Here is a 20,595-nt window from a genome sequence, read left to right as displayed (position 1 = left end):
ATAATTTCCCCACCATTTATTCTTCCAAAAAAGGTAAGAATCTCTTGATTAACTATCTAATGTTGGCTAAATGTATGAATAGGTTACATTTCTTTACAGACAATTCCATGAACTGTCTTGTGTAAGTTCTAAATGGACAGGACACCTGTTAGCAAAGAGTTAATTAGAACCAAATATATTGTTAAAGTCACTTTGTCCGAGAGAGATTGACACGGTTATCAAAACGTCCCACCAGAGTAAGCCTACAGAAAACACAGCCCTTATTTGAAGTGTTTCTAAAATCCACGATGGGAAAAAAATGAATGGTAAAAAAACTATTGGAATCATTTCCCTGTTTGACAGCTCTTATATTAAGGCCTATTGTTAGACTACTTGCACAGTGCAGCTTTGCTTGGCCTGAATGTGAAAGACCAATATGGGAGTCATGATTTTAGGTCATTCAGTGTGTCACTGTTTCTCATTGAATTTTCCACACAGGGGCCTTTCCTTCGCCGGGCAGCCATTTTGATTTTTTTTGGGCAAACTTATACCCACTCCTTCATGCACCACTACACCACATAAGTGCATGTGACATATGATAAACTTAAGTTTCTCTGGTAAAAAAATAATATTTATATGATACGAACAACTTTGTTTTTCTGATACACTGTAACATGATGACCAAACTGGCTCCGCACGTGCGTTGGCATGCGCCATCCTGTGCATGTTGATTTCGTCTCTCCCTACCAGACGCGTTCATGACACGCAGGTTAAAAAAATCAAAACCAACTGTGAACCAACTATATTAATTTGGGAACAAGTTGATACACATATGAAACATTCATGGACATTCATTTAGCTAGCTAATTTGTCCTGACAGATAAACATGTGTTTTTATTTCACCTGCAATGCATATGGTCCTATTCTTCCTGGATCTTTGTAGAATTTTGACCCATTTTGAGTCACACAAAATCATGTGTTCTCTACTCCAACAATTAATTCACAGATTAAAACAAAATTTTAAAAAAAATAGGTTTCCCCTTTTAACTTTTTTTGGGGTCGTTTTCTTTGATTAATCTCTCCTCATTCATTCTTCTTCTGTGGATTTTAAATGGCGGCTGGCAACCAACTTTAAGGAGTTTTTTAACCCGCATTTGGCCCACATCGTGCCAATGTGGGCTTGTTTGCTGGAAAAAGATGGGCTTATTTCATGTAAAGTTAGGGCTGCCTTCACCAGATATGGGGCTGCCCTCACTAGGTCAATGCCTTGGGGGCCAATGTGGAGCCGATGAGCAAAAGCGCATTGGACCAATGTGGGCAACCTACGTGAGGGCCAATATTTGTGCACACTGTCTTGACATGACTATTATTAATGCGATGACAGCTATTCATAGAATAATTACATATCACGTTAAATTATTACGCGATTAAAGTAATCTTATAACAATTAATGAAGTAGTATTCTGGGGCACCACAGGAAAAGTTTATTTAATGAGTCACTGTTTCCCGAATTAACTTATCAATCAGAATATCTAAATATCATAGCCGTCATCCAATCATTTGCTAATTGTTACCTTATCAGTCTCATTCTGAATGTCGCAAAATCCTTGGATATCTGCAAGAACCCAAGCATAAAGGATGAATCAGCGATATACAAATTTGCTTAAATATTTATTTACTAACTAAATAAATCACACAGAAATACATAAACACATACACGGTATAGTTATTGGTTACTAACACAATGCAATGAAAACCGATATGATGGCTTGTTACACAATGAAAAGGGAGGGGCATGTAAAAAATAGCGGGAGAAGAAGAGACAAAGGAATTCACCTATCGTACATTCAGTTGAATAATACGTTCATCGTAAATATGGATATCTATCACCCCAACAACCATTTTATTCTGATTTAGATATGCAATGTACATATTTACGATTGCACGTCTTTGTCGTCTCACTGTGTTGAAATCACTCGATCAGTCTGTGGAGAGTAGTTCATCAGAAAGTCTCTGGTTGTCCACCAGAGGTCACCATGTCCTTTGTAGTCAAGTAGCTTCTTGGTTTCAGAGTGTCTGTTAGAACGGAACTTCATGCTGGAAGAGTTCGTAAAAAATGGATCCTTCAAAATACCACACAGTGGTCCTCGGTCGAGTTTACTAGACTAAAGTACTTAAACAGCTGCAGAATGAATGTTCCTTGTGTAGCCTTCTTAGAGAGAGTTTCTATCCATTTTGTACCTTCCAGCTCACACTGTCGGTCACGCTGGTCTAATGTCTAACCATTTTACACGTCCGGCTTAGCATCCGTATACTGATCTGTAGAGAGTTCAACCATTTCAATGTGTGGATGGTCCTCACATACTCTGGTCTAATGTACATTTCGTTAGGAGTCCTTTCATATACTCCGGCAAAAGGGTGGTTCCATTACATTTGGTATAATGTCTGTAATCACGTGGGCTAAGAGCCACATTTCATCTTCTCATAAATAGTTTCGTAGTTAATCATATAACTTCCACAACATTTAGATGTAAATCTGATTACTGGGAAATATACACATTGAGAGATACAGTTGTTGTTCAACGGTCCTTACTTACATTACATATTATTCAACATGATTATTCTTTAAATCCCCCCCCCCCACCCCCACCATTTCTGAAATTCTTTATATTGTAAATATTGTTTCATTCTCCACTTTTGGATGATAGAGTTTTGGCGAGAAGAATGTCTTTATTCCCAATAGGTTCTCTCCCTCAATACACCATGGCAGTGTAGAGAAAGTTTCTGCAAGGAATTTACAACCTGTCGTTAAGTCATAAAAACTGGCCACCTACATTATTCAGTCTCCTACTGTGCCTCTCGGGCATAGAGTCAGACCAGTCATGAGACATACTACAATACAGTAGTGTCCCTCTGTTTGCACCAGGTCTGCCTCTGCCAAAGCTGACTTTGTCTTGCGTGGGTAGACATCGCCTTGGCTGTTCCAGACCATTTACAATGGGGTTGGGACTGAGCCTGCCTCCAACGTTTTAAGGAGTGTGTCTATTGTCAAGGAGGGAAAGCCACTTGGATAAAATATCTCGGCCCTCTCATGCCAACATGTGCTTAGTAACTGAGTAAATCTGTGTAATCAGGGTTTTTCAACTATCTCGCTCTGTGTGTGTATGTGTGTGTTCAGCCCTCCTCCAGTATTTTTACCCTTTCAAAAAAATAAAATAAACTTCCTTCCCTCCCTCGCCTGCGTGTGAGGAGCAGAGAAAGGTCGCAGTGCATCAGGGTCACAGTGCATGAAACACACTAATAAGCCCATTACACTGAGATATATGGTAGCAGCAGGCATGGTAGAATTGGATCCCAATGGCAGAGAGCTAGAGACCAGAACACCCACTCTCTCCATCTACACACATACAAACACATATACACCTGGTGCTAACATGTGTTCTTTGTCCTGATCTCGTCCACATTCTGATTGTACACATAGACGATTAAAATACAAAAGTATGTGGACACCCCTTCAAATTAGTGGATTCTGTTATTTCAGCCACATGTATAAAATCGAGCACACAGCCATGCAACCTCCATAGGAAAACATAGCAAGTAGAATGGCACATACTAAAGAGCTCAGTGACTTTCAACGTGGCACCATCACAGCATGCCACCTTTCCAACAAGTCAGTTCATCAAATTTCTGCCCTGTTAGAGCTGTCCAGGTCAGCTGTAAGTGCTGTTTCGTGAAGTGGAAATGTCTAAGAACAACAACGGCTCAGCCGCAAAGTGGTAGGCCACACAAGCTCATAGAACGGGACCGTCGAGTGTTTTAGCGAGTAGTGCGTAAAAATCATCTGTCCTCACTTGCAACACTCACGACCGAGTTCCAAACTGCCTCTAGAAGCAACGTCAGCACAAGAGCTGTTCGTTGGGAGCTTTATGAAATGGGTTTCCATGGCCGAGCAAGCCTAAGATCACCATGTGTGATGCCAAGCGTTGGCTGGAGTGGTGCAAAGCTTGCCGCCATTGGACTCTGGAGCAGTGTAAACGCGCTCTCTGGAGTGATGAATCACGTTTCACCATCTGGCAGTCTGACAGACGAATATGGGTTTGGTGGATGCCAAGAGAACACTGAATGCATAATACCCACTGTAAAGTTTGGTGGAGGAGGATTAATGGTCTGGGGCTGTTTTTCATGGTTCGGGCTAAGCCCCTTAGTTCCAGTGAAGGGAAATCTTAACTCTACAGCATACAATGACCTTCTAGTCCTCTGGGGCCTGATTGGTGTCACACTTTTGCCCCAGCCCCAGCTAACACATTGACTCCAATAATCAACTAATCGTGATCTTCAGTTAATTCAATTAGTTTAAATAATGTGTGTTTGCTAGGGATGGGGGAAAAGTGTGACACCAATCAGACCTCCGAGGACTGGAATTGAACAGGCCTGTTCTAGATGATTCTGTGGAAGAACTTAACTGGCCTGCACAGAGCCCTGACCTCAACCCCATCGAACACCCTTGGGATAAATTGAAAATCTGACTGTGAGCCAGGACTAATCGCCCAACATCAGTGCCTGACCTCACTAATGCTCGTCGCTGAATGGAAGCAAGTCCCCACACCAATGTTCCAACATCTAGTGGAAAGCCTTTCCAGAAATAATTGGAGGCTGTTATAGCAGCAAAAGGGGGAACCAACTCCATATTAATGGTCATGATTTTGGAATGATATGTTCGACGAGCAGGTGTCCACATACTTTCGGCCATGTAGTATGAGAACATTCATACTACATTGAAAGAATGTCTGCCAAATAATTTGCATAGAGCGAGGCACCAGGAAATCTGGTCACAAGGCGGAAACAGTGGACAGATGAAACACATTTAAACACCATGTGTAGACACAACAAACGTTGAGCAGATAGTGATTGGACCATATTGATCAGATCACGAAACCCACATGTTAGCGCAAGGTGTAAAGAGGCTACACACACACACACACACACACACACACACACACACACACACACACACACACACACACACACACACACACACACACACACACACACACACACACACACACACACACACACACACACACCCCAGCAGCAGCAAAGTCTCAGCTATACAACATGCATTTAGGGCATCTATTCATTACCTTCACCTCATTCATTAAAGAATGAATAAGCCATCCTCATAGCATAGCGATCCTGTTTCTCCTCTGTTCATAGCTAAGGTCCCCTTTGGGTCATTTTGGCACCATAACGCTCCCAATTAGTGTACCGGGTGCATCTCACAGCTATAAATATCCTAAACAGGTTCTTAACCTATTGCCACCACAAGAAGAGAGGGGAGAGTGATAGTAGTGCTATGTGAGCACCCCCCTTCCCCTTAAACCAGGTGTAAATTACAAAATTTGGGCCCCGAATTAGCTGTCCCAAACAAGTTTTTGAGATCAGACACAAAATCCCCATGTCGTTAATGTGAGCGATTCAGATACGCAGTCTGAGGGCTACCGATCTCGTCTTTGAAAATACCGTGACGTCTGTGACTGCACAAACATGTTTGATTTAATCGGCAACAAATCTGCAACGCTCTCGTAGTTGTTTACAGGGTGTTTCATTTAAGGGAGCATTTTATAGTGGCAACTAATACATACTGTAATGAAACAGGCAGTGAGCAGGTCTCGAACCCTCGACCTTCTAGCCCGAGGTCCGGCGCGCTATCGACTGTGCCGCAAAAGCATGCTTGTGCAGCAGAGTCGATTTCCATACTAATAATTCGATTTTTGCGGGCTTCCTTGGAATTGAACATATTGTAACGACCCTGGGTTTATAAGGGTTTATAGTTCTAAAAGGGTGACACACAGAAGTGGATGAGATGCTGTAATGTTTGTTCAGTGATAAAAAGCGAATAATTTTAGATGAAGTTATTGTCTTGTATTGAACATTTTCACTACTATGCATAGAAGGGGGGTGAATAAGCTTGTATGTCAAAGTGCATTTTGTAGCCTACCTTTGTTCGTTCTGAGGATCTGTCTCATACATATAACTTGACCAGCATGAACATGATGAACCAGGTTAGGGAATGTTTATTACCATACATCATTTCCCCTATACAATACTGCAACTTAGTGGCCATCTTTGGAACTGCGCCCCGAGAGGGATGAATCAATGTGTGTGTGGAGAAGGCTGGGATCTGTTGTTGTTGCACAGTGGCAGCCAAACAACACATTCATCACCAAGCCAGATGTCACCGGCCCCATTGCTGCTATGTGTGGAATTGATCAACCATCAGTGGAATTTATCACATACACTTCATATTGACAAAGCAATCATGCATGCATTTTTCTGTGTATCACTGTTCCTCCACTCTCACAAGACAAATGGGTGTGTCAAAATGATGTTTTTTTTCTTTCTCATCCGTTTCTACTCTCCTTCAAAGAAAAAAAAGGGAATTCAAATAGAGATTCATAAATGTTTCTTCCCTGTGGTGAGTGAGTCGTCAGTGCTGGGTAAGCTTTAGTTCTGAACACCGAATGAGTCAAAGACGAGTCCCCACCATACATATCCTCAACGCAAATATCACAAACGCTTTCGTTTGTGTCTTTGGGTTACAAATAGTGGGGGGGGAAGCAAAAGTCACTCACTGAAGACAGCATTGTTATGCTTTATTTGTTTGTCTATGCCATAGACTCTATGGTATACAAATATTCACACACCAAATGTTCAAAGAAATCTGCTAACATCTCGTCAACATTCCTATGTCCTGCTCATCTATAACAATTTTTTTTTTGTGGATGTAGGATGTAGGAATACACTACGATAGCAAATATGTCATATCCGTAGAATTCTGATATTACAAATTGCATATGATAAAACAGAACCCATTAACTTTACTCTTCAGCTTAGCTCGTCTCCTACGATGTACATTGCTAGTGACCATTCTCTTTCATAGCGTATAAGTAAAGAGTGGAGAAAGAAGTTGAAAGAGGTAACAGGTTAGAGTAAGGGTAAAATGTCCAGGAAAAGCTCAGGGATGTTTACAATGACAAGGTACGTTAAGGGTATGGGTAAAATCTGCATATTCTTTATCACTCTTCAGTAAAAAAAACGTAGTTAGTCCTTGTGAACCCCCACCACTAGAAATCACATTTCTATTTAAAAAATGTCTACAAGAACAAAATAATGTAAAAACAACGTCCAGATATTATATACAGTTGAAGTCGGAAGTTTACATACACTTAGGTTGGAGTCATTTAAACTCGTTTTTCAACCACTCCACAAATTTCTTGTTAACATACTAGTTTTGGCAAGTCGGTTAGGACATCTACTTTGTGCATGACACAAGTAATTTTTCCAACAACTGTTTACAGACAGATTATTTCACTATCACAATTCCAGTGGGTCAGAAGTTTACATACACTAAGTTGACTGTGCCTTTAAACAGCTTGGAAAATTCCAGAAAAAAAGGGTGTCAGGGTGTTAGAAGCTTCTGATAGGCTAAATGACATCATTGGAATCAATTGGAGGTATACCTGTGGATGTATTTCAAGGCCGACCTTCAAACTCAGTGCCTCTTTGCTTGACATCATGGGAAAAAAATCAAAAGAAATCAGCCAAGACCTCAGAAAACAAATTGTAGACCTCCACAAGTCTGGTTCATCCTTGGGAGCAATTTCCAAATGCCTGTACGTTCATCTGTACAAACAATAGTACGCAAGTATAAACACCTTGGGACCACGCAGCCATCATACCGCTCAGGAAGGAGACGCGTTCTGTCTCCTAGAGATGAACGTACTTTGGTGCGAAAAGTGCAAAACAATCCCAGAATAACAGCAATGGACCTTGTGGAGATGCTGGAGGAAACAGGTACAAAAGTATCTATATCCACAGTAAAACGAGTCCTATATCGACATAACCTGAAAGGCCGCTCAGCAAGGAAGAAGCCACTGCTCCGAAACCGCCATAAAAGAGCCAGATTACGGTTTGCAACTGCACAAAGATAGTACTTTTTGGAGAAATGTCCTCTGGTCTGATGAAACAAAACTATAACTGTTTGGCCATAATGACCATCGTTATGTTTGGAGGAAAAAGGGGGAGGCTTGCAAGCCGAAGAACACCATCCCAACCGTGAAGCACAGGGCGGCAGCATTATGTTGTGAGGGTGCTTTGCTGCAGGAGGGACTGGTGCACTTTACAAAATAGATGGCATCATGGGGGAGGACAATTATGTGGATATATTGAAGCAACATCTCAAAACATCCATCAGGAAGTTAAAGCTTGGTTGCAAATGGGTCTTCCAAATAGACAATGACCCAAAGCAAAATGGCTTAAGGACAACAAAGTCAAGGTATTGGAGTGGCCATCACAAAGCCCTGACCTCAATCCTATAGAAAATGTGTGGGCAGAACTAAAAAAGCGTGTGCGAGCAAGGAGGCCTACAAACCTGACTCAGTTACACCAGCTCTGTAAGGAGGAATGGTCCAAAATTCACCCAACTTATTGTGGGAAGCTTGTGGAAGACTACCTGAAACGTTTGACCCAAGTTAAACAATTTAAAGGCAATGCTACAAAATACTAATTGAGTGTATGTAAACTTCTGACCCACTGGGAATGTGATGAAAGAAATAAAAGCTGAAATATATAATTCCCTCTACTATTATTCTGAACTAAAAGTGGTGATTCCTAACTGACCTAAGACATTGCATTTTTACTAGGATTAAATGTCAGGAATTGTGAAAAACTGAGTTTAAATGTATTTGGCCAAGGTGTACGTAAACCTCCTACTTGTGTGTGTGTACCAGTTAAAAGTTTAGACATTCTCATTCCATGTTTTTTCTTTATTTTTACTATTCTACACTGTAGAATAATAGTGAAGACATCAAAACTATGAAATAACATGTATGGAATCATGCAGCCCAAAAAAGTGTTAAAAAAATCTAACTATACGTTATTTGAGGTTCTTCAAAGTAGCCACCCTTTGCCTTGATGACAGCTTTGCACACTCTTGACATTCTATCAACCAGCTTCATGAGGTAGTCACCTGGAATGCATTTCAATTAACAAGTGAGCCATTCCACAAACTTAATTTGTGGAATTTCTTTCCTTCTTAATGCATTTGAGCCAATCAGTTGTGACAAGGTAGGGGTGGTATACAGAAGATAGCCCTATTTTGTAAAAGACCAATCCCATATCATGGCAAGAACAGCTCAAATAAGCAAAGAGAAATGACAGTCCATCATTACTTCAAGACATGAAGGTCAGTCAATACGAAACATGTCAAGAACTTTTAAAGTTGCAGTTGTAAAAACCATCAAGCGCTACGCTGAAACTGGCTCTCATGAGGACTGCCACAGGAAAGATAGACACAGAGTTACCTCTGCTGCAGAGGATAAGTTCCATAGTTACCAGCCTCAGCCCAAATAAATGTTTCAGAGTTCAAGTAACAGACACATCTCAACATCAACTGTTCAGATGAGACTGCTTGAGTCAGGCCTTCATGGTCAATTTGCTGCAAAGAAACCACTACTAAAGGACACCAATAAAAAGAAGAGACTTGCTTGGGCCAAGAAACACGAGCAATGGACATTAGACCGGTGGAAATCTGTCCTTTGGTCTGATGAGTCCAAATTGGAGATTTCTGGTTCCAACCGCCGTGTCTTTGTGAGACGCAGAGTAGGTGAACGGATGATCTCCGCATGTGTGGTTCCCACCGTGAAGCATGGAGGAGGAGGTGTGATGGTGTGGGGGTGCTTTGCTAGTGACACTGATTTTTTCAAAGAATTTAAGGCACACAACCAGCATGGCTACCACAGCATTCTGCAGCAATGCACCATCCCATCTGGTTTACGCTTAGTGGGACTATCATTTGTTTTTCAAGGAACAATGACCCAACACACCTCCTGGCTGTGTAAGGGCTAATTGACAAAGAAGGATAGTGATGGAGTGCTGCATCAGATGACCTGGCCTCCACAATCACCTGACCTCAACCCACTGAGATGGTTTGGGATGAGTTGGACCGCGCAGAGTGAAGGAAAAGCAGCAAACAAGTGCTCAGCATATGTGGAAACTCCTTCAAGACTGTTGGAAAAGCATCCTAGGTGACGCTGGTTGATAGAATGCCAAGAGTGTGCAAAGCTGTCATCAAGGCAAAGGGTGGCTACTTTGAAGAATCTCAAATAAATTTTGATTTGTTTAACACTTTTTTGGTTACTACGTGATTCCATGTGTTATTTCATTGTTTTGATGTCTTCACTATTATTCTACAATGTAGAAAATAGTCAAAATAAAGAAAAACCCTTGAATGAGTAGGTGTGTGTGAAAACTTTTGACTGGTACTGTATATATACATACACACTACATGACCAAAAGGATGTGAAACCACTGCTCATCGAATATCTCATTCCCAAATCATGGGCATTAATATGGAGTCGGTCCTCCTTTTGCAGCAATAACAGCCTCCACTCTTCTAGGAAGGCTTTCCACTAGATGTTGGAACATTGCTGCGGGGAGAGCATTAGTGAGGTTGAGCAATGATGTTGGGCGATTAGGCCTGGCTTGCAGTCGGCGTTCCAATACATCCCAAAGTTGTTCGATGGGGTTGAGGTCAGGGCTCAGTAGAGGCCAGTCCAGTTCTTCCACATCGACAAACCATTTCTGTATGGACCTCGCTTTGTGCATGGGGGCATTGTCATGTTGAAACAGGAAAGGGTCTTCCCCAACCATGAAACAGCCCCAGACCATTATTCCTCCTTCACCAAACTTGCGTTTCCACTGCTCCAGAGTACAATGGCAACAAGCTTTACACCTCTCCAGCCTACACTTGGCATTGCTCCCAGTTTGGAACTCTGTAGTCAGTGTTGCAAGTGCAGACAGACAATTTTTACGTGTTTTGTGCTTCAGCACTCGGCGGTCACGTTGTGAGCTTGTGTCGCCTAGTACTTCATGACTGAGCCGTTGTCGCTCCTAGACGTTGCCACTTCACAATAACAGCACTTACAGTTGACCTGGGGCAGCTCTAACAGGAAATGCATTTGACGAACTGACTTGTTGGAAAGGTGGCATCCTATGACGGTGCCACGTTGAAAGCTCTTCAAGGCCATTCTACTGACAATGTTTGTCTATGGATATTGCATGGCTGTGTGCTCGATTTTATACACCCTTCAGCAACGGATATGGCTGAAATAGCCGAATCCACTGATTTGAAGGGGTGTCCACATACTTTTCTATATGTAGTGTGTTACAAAACAATAAGAACACCTGCTCCATGTTTGACCAGGTCAATCCAGATGAAAGCTATGATTGCTTATTGATGTCACTTCTAAAATCCACTTCAATCAGTGTTGATGAAGGGGAGGAGACAGGTTAAATAAGGATTTCTAAGCCTTGAGACAACCGAGTCATGTATTGTGTATGTGTCCCATTCAGAGGGTGAATAGGTAAGACAAAAGATTTAAGTGCCTTCGAACGGGGTACGGTAGTAGGTGCCAGGCACACCGGTTTGTGTCAAGAACTGCAACACTACAAGGTTTTTCTCGCTCAACAGAACAGTTTCCCATGTGTATCAAGAATGGTCCACCACCAAAAGTACATCCAGACAACTTGACACAACTATGGGAAGCATTGGAGTCAACATGGGCCAACATCCCTGTGGAACACTTTTCACACCTTGTCGAGTCCATGCCCCGGCAATTGAGGCTGTTCTGAGGGCAAAAAGGGTGGGTGCTACTCAAAATTAGGAAGGTGTTTCTAATGTTTGGTATACTCAGTGTGTGTGTGTATAAATAAAATCCATTGCAAAAAAACATTGGAAACACCAAGCGATTTTGGCTTCAATAGCCTACCATGTGTTGTATCTCCAATGCCTCTCCCCATACATCATTCTCATCTGTACTGTATACATTAATATTTACTTGGCGAGCAGCGGCGGTCCTTTCCCAGAATACAGGAAATCAGTAGTGCAACAAACTTAAGTAGTATTTTTTTTTTTCTGAAAATAAATGTGTCAGGTACAAGCCCCTCAACCCCCAGATAGAACACAAGTGAAATGTATTGTTTGTTTCTTTAACTGAAAAAGAACCAGAAGACGTTGAGTAAGCAGGCTCATGCTTTTCAAGTTTGCCTGGGCGATGGCAGCTGGCATGACCCTTTACCCTTTGACCTTTCTGTGACCTTTGAAGGCTTAACTTTGAGGCTATGAGTGAGCAAAAACAATTCATTAAAAGGCATTATTGAGGTGCCCAGACAGAGCTTTTACATTCCATCTTTGGAGAAAAAAAAGGAACAATGGAACAAACAAAAAATGTTTTAGCTTCCGTTGACAACGTACATTTTTTATTAAGGCTAAAAATGACTTCATCTTGATCCATTTTTTGTCCCGTCCCCTCTCCCTCGCTCTCTGAGTACTACTACTTTTTCTTCTTGAACAAGCTCTTGATCTTGGACGAGGACTTCTTGGTCTTGTCTCCGTTGTCACAGGAGTCCTGAGAAGAGGTCCTCTGTAGTTTCTTCTCCTTGCCCCCCGCCCCCCTGCCCTCATTATCCAGTGAGGTGAGGGATGGGTTGCGCCCCACCACCACCACCACCCCCCCTGCCCCCGTCATACCCGCAGGCAGCTGGCCCATGCTATAGGACTTCTCCAGGATGCCGTTGAATACGGCCTTGTTGCCCGCCGTCGGCGTGGTGAAGGACATGCTGTGGGACTCTGGGATGGAGCCACGGGTGAGGTCGGGTGAGCCCTTGTGTTTGTGCGAGTGCGTGTGGGAGTGGGAGTGGTGCTCCAGGGCAGGGGAGGGGTTGGCCGAGGAGGAAGTCGAGAGGGACGCAACTCCCCCTTGAGGAGGGGGTGAGTCCCGGATGTAAGTCTGAGGCTCCTGCTGGCTCAGCATCATCAGCTCCTCGCGGGAGATCTTGCGGTAGGGGGGCTCTGGGCCTGGCGTGCAGGGGTTGGCATAGGACTGTTTCCGTCCCATGGAGGAGTTGAGAGAGTCTGTGTCTGAGGACGTATCCTGAGTGTCCCTGTAACAGAGAGAGACAGAGAAGCAGGCAGAGATGAGAGGCAGACAGACACAGAGCAGAGACACACACAAAGCAGGCAGAGACAGAGCAGACAGAGACCGAGTGTAATAGAAATAAAAATAATTACAATGCAACTAATATCAGCACACATTCAATGTCTTATATTCTAAATAAATTACCCTAAACTGATCCGGCATAAAAGAGGGCAGAGGTTGTGAAAGGTAACATACCCCTTTCTCTCGATGAAGAGGATGTGTTCTTCTTCACCCTCTGGGTGGTAGGAGAGGGGTGGGCTGGACATAGAGAGCAGGTCAGGGTCGGCAGACATCATTGAAGGCTGCGGGGTGCTGTAGAGACTCCGGCGGGACCGACACAGGCTGCTGCTGCGCGTCAGAGGGGGCCGCATTATAGAGGCTGCTCGGAAAATACCAGAGAGAGTAGGGATGTAGGTTACACAGCCAGATGTGGTCATAACGATGGTCGGACTGAACCCGGACTACAGTACTCGGACTGAACACACACACAACTTAAAACACACATTTTAAATCTATTTTAGTGTTGTTGATGTAAAAATCAGACAAAGTAAACTCACATGCTGTACTGGCCATCATCACTTTTGTAACGCATTACATAATCAGATTACTTACTGTATATGAGTAACAGAGTAAAGTAACACATAACTTTGTCAACTTTTTTTATTACAGTTACTTTGTCAAACAATGAGCAATACTTTCAGAATAATCTCTCTACCGGTCGCGTGTTTCCATGATCCGATCTCAACTTGTTTCTTAATTTAGTTCTCGAGCGAGCGGAAGAAGGCTGTTTGAGGGACGTGTCTATAACCAGAACTGGTCTGACCAAATCGGAATCCATGCTTCAAGATTGTTTTGTCACGCGGACTGGGATATGTCCTGGGTATCCTCTGAAAATAATATTGACCAATACACTGACACGGTGACTGAGTTCATCAGGAAGTGTATAGCGGATGTTGTTCCCACTGTGACTATTAAAACCTACCCAAATCAGAAACCGTGGATAGATGGACGCATTCGAGCAAAACTGAAAGTGTGAATCACCGCATTTAACCATGCAAGGTGACTGGGAATATGGTTGAATACAAAGTGTAGTTATTCCCCCTGTTAAGCCAATCAAACAGGCAAAACATCAGTACATAGAAAGTGGAGTCGCAATTCAAAGGCTCAGACATGAGATGTATGTGGCAGGGTCTACAGACTATCATGGATTACAAAGGGAAAACGAGCGACAAATTGAAGTCGCGGACGTCTTGCTCCCGGACAAGCTAAACACCTTCTTCCCCCACTTTGAGGCCCGCTTCCAAGGATTGTGGGCTCTAGTTCTCTGTGGCCGATGTGAGTAAGACATTTAAGCGCATTAACCCTCGCAAGGCTGCCGGGCGGCTCAAGATGTCCACCATTGTTCCTGTACCCAAGAAAGCAAAGGTAACTGAACTAAATTACTATCGCCCCATAGCACTCACTTCTGTCATCATGAAGTGCTTTGAGAGGCCAGTTGAGGAACATATCACCTCTACCTTACCTGACACTCTAGACCAACTTCAAATTGCATACCGCCCCAATAGATCCACAGATGATGCAATCGCCATCGGACAAGAGGAATACCTATGTAAGAATGCTGTTCATTGACTATAGCTCAGCCTTCAACACCATAGTACCCTCCAAGACTGCCCTGTGCAACTGGGTTCTGGACATCCTGGGCCGCCCCCAGGTGGTGAAGGTAGGAAACACCTCCACTTCGCTGATCCACAACACAGGAGCCCCACAAGGGTGCGTGCTCAGCCCCCTCCTGTACTCCCCATTTACCCATGACTGCGTGGCCACACATGCCTCCAACTCAATCATCAAGTTTTCAGACGACACAACAGTTGTAGGCCTGATTACCAACAATGACGAGACAGCCTACAGGGACTAGGTGAGGGCCATAGTGGAGTGGTGCCAGGAAAATAACCTCTCCCTCAACAAAACGAAGGAGCTGATTGTGGACTTCCGGAATCAGCAGAGAGAGCACACTCCTATCCACATTGACGGGACCACAGTGGAGAAGGTGAAAAGTTTCAAGTTCCTCAGTGTAGACGATTTGAAATGGTCCAGCCACATGGATAGTGTGGTGAAGAAGGCACAACAGCGTCTTTTCAACCTCAGAAGGCTGGAGAAATTTGGCTTGGCCCCTAAGACCGACAAACTTTTATAGATGCACCATTGAGAGCATCCTGTATTACCTCCTGGTACGGCAACTGCACTGCCCGCAACGGCAAGGTGGTGCGGTCTTCCCAACGCATCACCGGGTACACACTGCCTGCCCTCCAGGACACCTACAGCACCCGATGTCACAGGAAGGCCAAAAAGATCATCAAGGACATCAACCACCCGAGCCACGGCCTGTTCATCCCGCTTACCATCCAGAAGGCAAGATCAGTCTAGGTGCATCAAAGCTGGGACCAAGAGACAGAAAAACAGCTTCTATCTTAAGGCCATCAGAGTGTGAAATAGTCATCACTAGCCGGCTACCAACCAGTTACACAGCCCTGCAACTTAGAGGCTTCTGCTCTATATAGAGTTGAAGTCAGACATTTACATACACTTAGGTTGGAGTCATTAAAACCCATTTTTCAACCACTCCACAAATGTTTTGTTAACTTCACTAGGGTAGGGGGCACTATTTTCACTTCCAGATGAAAAGCGTGCCCAAAGTAAACTGCCTGCTACTCAGGCCCAGAAACTAGGATATGCATATAATTGGTAGATTTGGATAGAAATCACTCTAAAGTTTACAAAACTGTTAAACGAATGTCTGTGAGTATAACAAAACTGATTTGGCAGGAGAAAACCCATCCAGGAAGTGGGATTTTTTTATATTTGTATTTTTCTATTGAATGCCATTACAGTATCCATTAATTTAGGACTCAAATTGCACTTCCTATGGCTTCCACTACATGTCAACAGTCTATAGAAATGGTTTCAGGCTTGTATTCTGAAAAATGAGAGAGTAAGACCACTCTGAATGAGTGGACCCTACAGTGTCCCAGAGATTTTTCATGCGTACGACCGAGAGCGCGCCTTTCTTGTTTACCTTTTATATTGATGACGTTATTGTCCGGTTTAAATATTATCGATTATTTAGGCTAAAAACAACCTGATTATTGATTAATTATAAACATTGTTTGAAATGTTTCTACGAACTTTACGGATACTATATGGATTTTTCGTCTGCCTGTTGTGACTGCGTTTGAGCCTGTGGATTACTGAACAAAACGGTTTTTGAATATAAACAGGGACTTTATCGAACAAAACAAACATTTATTAAGTAAATGGGAGTCTTGTGAGTGCAACCATATGAAGATCATCAAAGGTAAGTGATTAATTTTCTCTCTATTTCTGACTTGTGTAACTCCTCTACTTGGATGGTAACTGATTGTAATGATTTGTCTGCTGTGCGCTGTTCTCAGATAATCGCATGGTATGCTTTCGCCATAAAGTGTTTTTGAAATCTGACACCGTGGTTGGATTAACAAGAAGTTCATCTTTAAACCGATGTATAACACTTGTATGTTTTATTAAGTATTTCTGTTTTTGAATTTGGCACTCTGCAATTTCACTGGATGTTGGCCATGTGGGATGCTAGCAAACTACAGTTTTGGCAAGTCGGTTAGGACATCTAATTTGTGCATGACAAGTCATTTTTCTAACAATTGTTTACAGACAGATTATTTCACTTATGATTCACTGTATCACAATTCCAGTAGGTCAGAAGTTTACATAAACTAAGTTGACTGTGCCTTTAAACAGGAAAATTCCAGAAAATGATGTCATGGCTTTAGAAGCTTCTGATAGGCTAATTGGCATCATTTGAGTCAATTGGAGGTGTACCTGTGGATGTATTTCAAGGCCTACCTTCAAACTCAGCGCCTCTTTGCTTGACATCATGGGAAAATCAAAAGAAATTAGCCAAGCACTCAGAAAGAAAATTGTAGACCTCCACAAGTCTGGTTCATCCTTGGGAGCAATTGCCAAATGCCTGAAGGTACCACGTTCCTCTGTACAAACAATAGTACGCAAGTATAAACACCATGGGACCACGCAGTAGTCATACTGCTCAGGAAGGAGAGGCATTCTGTCTCCTAAAGATGAACATACCTTGGTGTGAAAAGTGCAAGTCAATCCCAAAACAGCAAAGGACCATGTGAAGATGCTGGAGGAAACCGGTACAAAAGTATCCATAGTAAAACAAGTCCAAAATCGACATAACCTGAAAGGCCACTCAGCAAGGAAGAAGCCACTGCTCCAAAACCGCCAAAAAAAGCTAGGGTTTGCAACTGCACATGGGGACAAAGATGGTACTGTTTACTGTACTGTTTGGCCATTTTGGAGAACTGTTTGGCCATAATGACCATCGTTATGTTTGGAGGAAAAAGGGGGAGGCTTGCAAGCCGAAGAACGCCATCCCAACCGTGAAGCACGGGGGAGGCAGCATCATATTGTGGGGGTGCTTTGCTGCAGGAGGGACTGGTGCACTTCACAAAATAGATGGCATCACGAGGGAGGAAAATTATGTGGATATATTGAAGCAACATCTCAAGACATCAGTCAAGAAGTTAAAGCTTGGTTGCAAATGAATCTTCCAAATGGACAATGACCCCAAGCATACTTCCAAAGTTGTAGCAAAATGTCATAAGGAGAACAAAGTCAAGATATTGGAGTGGCCATCACAAAGCCCTGACCTCAATCCTATAGAACATTTCTGGGCAGAACTTGAAAAGTGTGTGCGAGCAACGAGGCCGACAAACCTGACTCAGTTACACCAGCTCTGTCAGGAGGAATGGGTCAAAATTCACCCAACTTATTGTGGGAAGCTTGTGGAAGGCTACCCAAAACGTTTGACCCAAGTTAACCAATTTAAATGCAATGCTACAAAATACTAATTGAGTGTATGTAAACTTCTGACCAACTTGGAATGTGATGAAAGAAATAAAAGCTGAATTAATTCTCTACTATTATTCTGACATTTCACATTCTTAAAATAAAGTGGTGATCCTAATTGACCTACAAGAGGGAATTTTTACTTGGATTTAATGTCAGGAATTGTGAAAAACTGAGTTTAAATGTATTTGGCTAAGGGTACTTCCGATTTCAACTGTACATAGACATGGAATCACAGGCTACTTTAATAATGGAACACTTGTCACTTTAATGTCTTCATACTACGTTACTCATTTCATATGTATATACTGTATTCTATTCTACTCCATTTCAGTCAATGTCACTGACATTGCTCATTCTAATATTGATCTATTTCTTAACTCCATTCTTTTACTTTAGATGTGTGTGTGTATTGTTAGATACTACTGCACTGTTGGAGCTAGAAACACAAGCATTTCGCTACACCCGCAATTACATCTGCTAAATATGTGTATGTGATAAATACAATTTGATCTGGAGAAATGTCATGATAGCTGCTGTCCATAGAAATGTATAGAGAGCACACCTCCGATCTTTGCTATTGATCACTTCTGTGATAGCAAAGCCCATTGAGGCCTTTCCCATCGAGTTGCAAGTGTGCCCTCAATACATCTCTATGGGTTCGTGTGCCTGCGGTCGATAACCAAAACTGGTGGCTAGAGAAAAGAGTTTTAATGAAACGATAGGAAATCTCGACAGATGTTTGGTTTACAGTATATATGGCTAATGAAGCAGCCCAATATATAGCACATCTTTTGAAGACTAGCACAGGAAAGCAGCACCACAGATGAAAAGAGAAACTAGTGATGGTATTGCTCCCTCTGACAATCGAACAAATGGTGAGATTGAGATTTGTTTCATGAAAGTAATGTAAAGTAATACAACTACTAATATAACATGATACTTTCTACATAAAGTAATATTGCAAAGTAGCGTGTTACTTTCGTTCAATGTAATGAGTAACAAGTGATCATACACACACACACACACTCACTCAGTCACTTTACAACTCTAACTGGAGTATTTGCATTTCTGTGACAACCTCCATACGTACAGGTGAATTGTGGAATGATTGGAGGCGTGTCCTCATCGAGGTCGTCCACTCCACCGGCGATGGGGTAGGGGGGCACGGAGACGCGGGGCATGACCACCCAGCTGTGGTCAGAGTACAGGGTGGCAGTCAGACTGGGCAGCCCAGAGTTGTGCACCAGGGGGAAGCCACACAGTTTCTCAATCTGCTGCCAGCGGTGGAGACGCTCCCTCAGGCAGGCGGTCACCTCCGACAGGGACTTCCTGGAACAATCAATCAAATCAAATGTGTTTATAAAGCCCGCTTTATATCAGTAGTTATCACAAAGAGTTTTTACAGCCAACAACCTAGACCCAAAAGATCAAGCAAAAGAAGAAGCACATTGGTAAGGAAAAACTCCCTAGAAGGAAGAAACCTAAAGAGGGCTCCAGCACAGATGGGAGGCCCATCCTCTTCTCGCTGTACCAGGTAAACTGTCTTTTTCAAGATATTCCACTTTGGTTTCTGTGCCTATACCACTAATGCATGGACAACAACTTATTGTAATAGGTATTGACACCCTAGGTAGACTGACATATGTGGGGATCCTGATTTACATGCATTTTGCTACACCCGCAATAACATCTGCGACCAATACAATTGTATTTACATGTCTCGATCAGTAATCAATAGCTAGTAAATCCCCAAGTCTTTCACATCGATTCAGCTCATGGACAAAGACACATGGACGAGGGTGACAAAATCCAATGCAGGTGAGTGTGCGTATTTGTCTATGCGTGTGTGTCTGTTGTGTGAATGCGTGTGTGTTATCCTACTTGGCCTCTAGGATCTTGTGGTCCACTTCATCCAGTGATGAACTGTGGGCGACGTGAAGTGTTCCAAACACAGAACTCCTCTTCTTTTTGATTTTCTCTGCCTGTAACCCATTTGAAAAATTACTATAATATACTATGCTCTAAATACTGTTGTATGACTAGATTTATATACTATAGTATTCATTGCAGTGTTCTTGTGGAAGTATACTATAGTATTCACTGCAGTGTTGTTGTAGTATTTACTGTATTGTTTTATCATAAGCATACTGTAGTATTTACTGTAGTGTTGTTGCATAAGCATACTGTAGTATTTACTGTGTTGTTTTTGGATATGACTGTAGTATACTATAGTATTCACTGTATTCTGTATTTTGTGGACATTACTGTAGTATTCACTGTAGTGTTTTTGTGGGCATGTCTGTAGTAAAGTTTATTACAGTATAAATACTGTAGTATTACTATAGTAAAAACGATAGTGTATACTATAGTAACTATTGCAGTGTTTTTATTACTGTAGTATTTACTATATAGTGTTTTTTGTTTTATTTGACATAGAAGTGGGGGCTTTCTCCTTGATGAAACCTACCGGGCAAATACTAAGAGAAAATGTTCCATAACCTGTAAGACTGGCGACTGAATGGATAGTTCAGAGTTTCTGCTCTTTTCTATAACCTGTAGGGAATACAATATGTGGTCTATACTTGGCATATAGGTTTCTCACTCATGGGTGCCACAAATTGGGATATTGGGGATGAGAATGGGTGGAGCATATTCA

General features: G+C 42.5%; 1 protein-coding gene across 2 annotated transcripts in view; it reads right to left on the bottom strand.

Annotated features, from left to right (window-relative positions):
* Positions 1–6,615: 6,615 nt before the first annotated feature.
* stim2b (stromal interaction molecule 2b) overlaps positions 6,616–20,595 on the bottom strand; it is a 92,124-nt gene continuing 78,144 nt past the window's right edge. For both annotated transcript variants that reach the window (XM_029676255.2, XM_065025560.1), the window contains 4 exons: positions 19,821–19,921; positions 19,030–19,268; positions 13,212–13,395; positions 6,616–12,981 (listed from right to left, as the gene is read on the bottom strand). In XM_029676255.2, the coding sequence (XP_029532115.1) occupies positions 12,372–12,981; positions 13,212–13,395; positions 19,030–19,268; positions 19,821–19,921 (1,134 nt within the window). In that variant the 3' untranslated portion in view covers positions 6,616–12,371. The remainder of the gene's footprint in view (positions 12,982–13,211; positions 13,396–19,029; positions 19,269–19,820; positions 19,922–20,595) is intronic.

This window comes from Oncorhynchus nerka, linkage group LG12 (genome assembly GCF_034236695.1).
Source record: "Oncorhynchus nerka isolate Pitt River linkage group LG12, Oner_Uvic_2.0, whole genome shotgun sequence".
NCBI lineage: Eukaryota > Metazoa > Chordata > Actinopteri > Salmoniformes > Salmonidae > Oncorhynchus > Oncorhynchus nerka.
The sequence above is the reverse complement of the archived record's forward strand: the minus strand, read 5'-3'. Positions and strand labels throughout refer to the sequence as shown.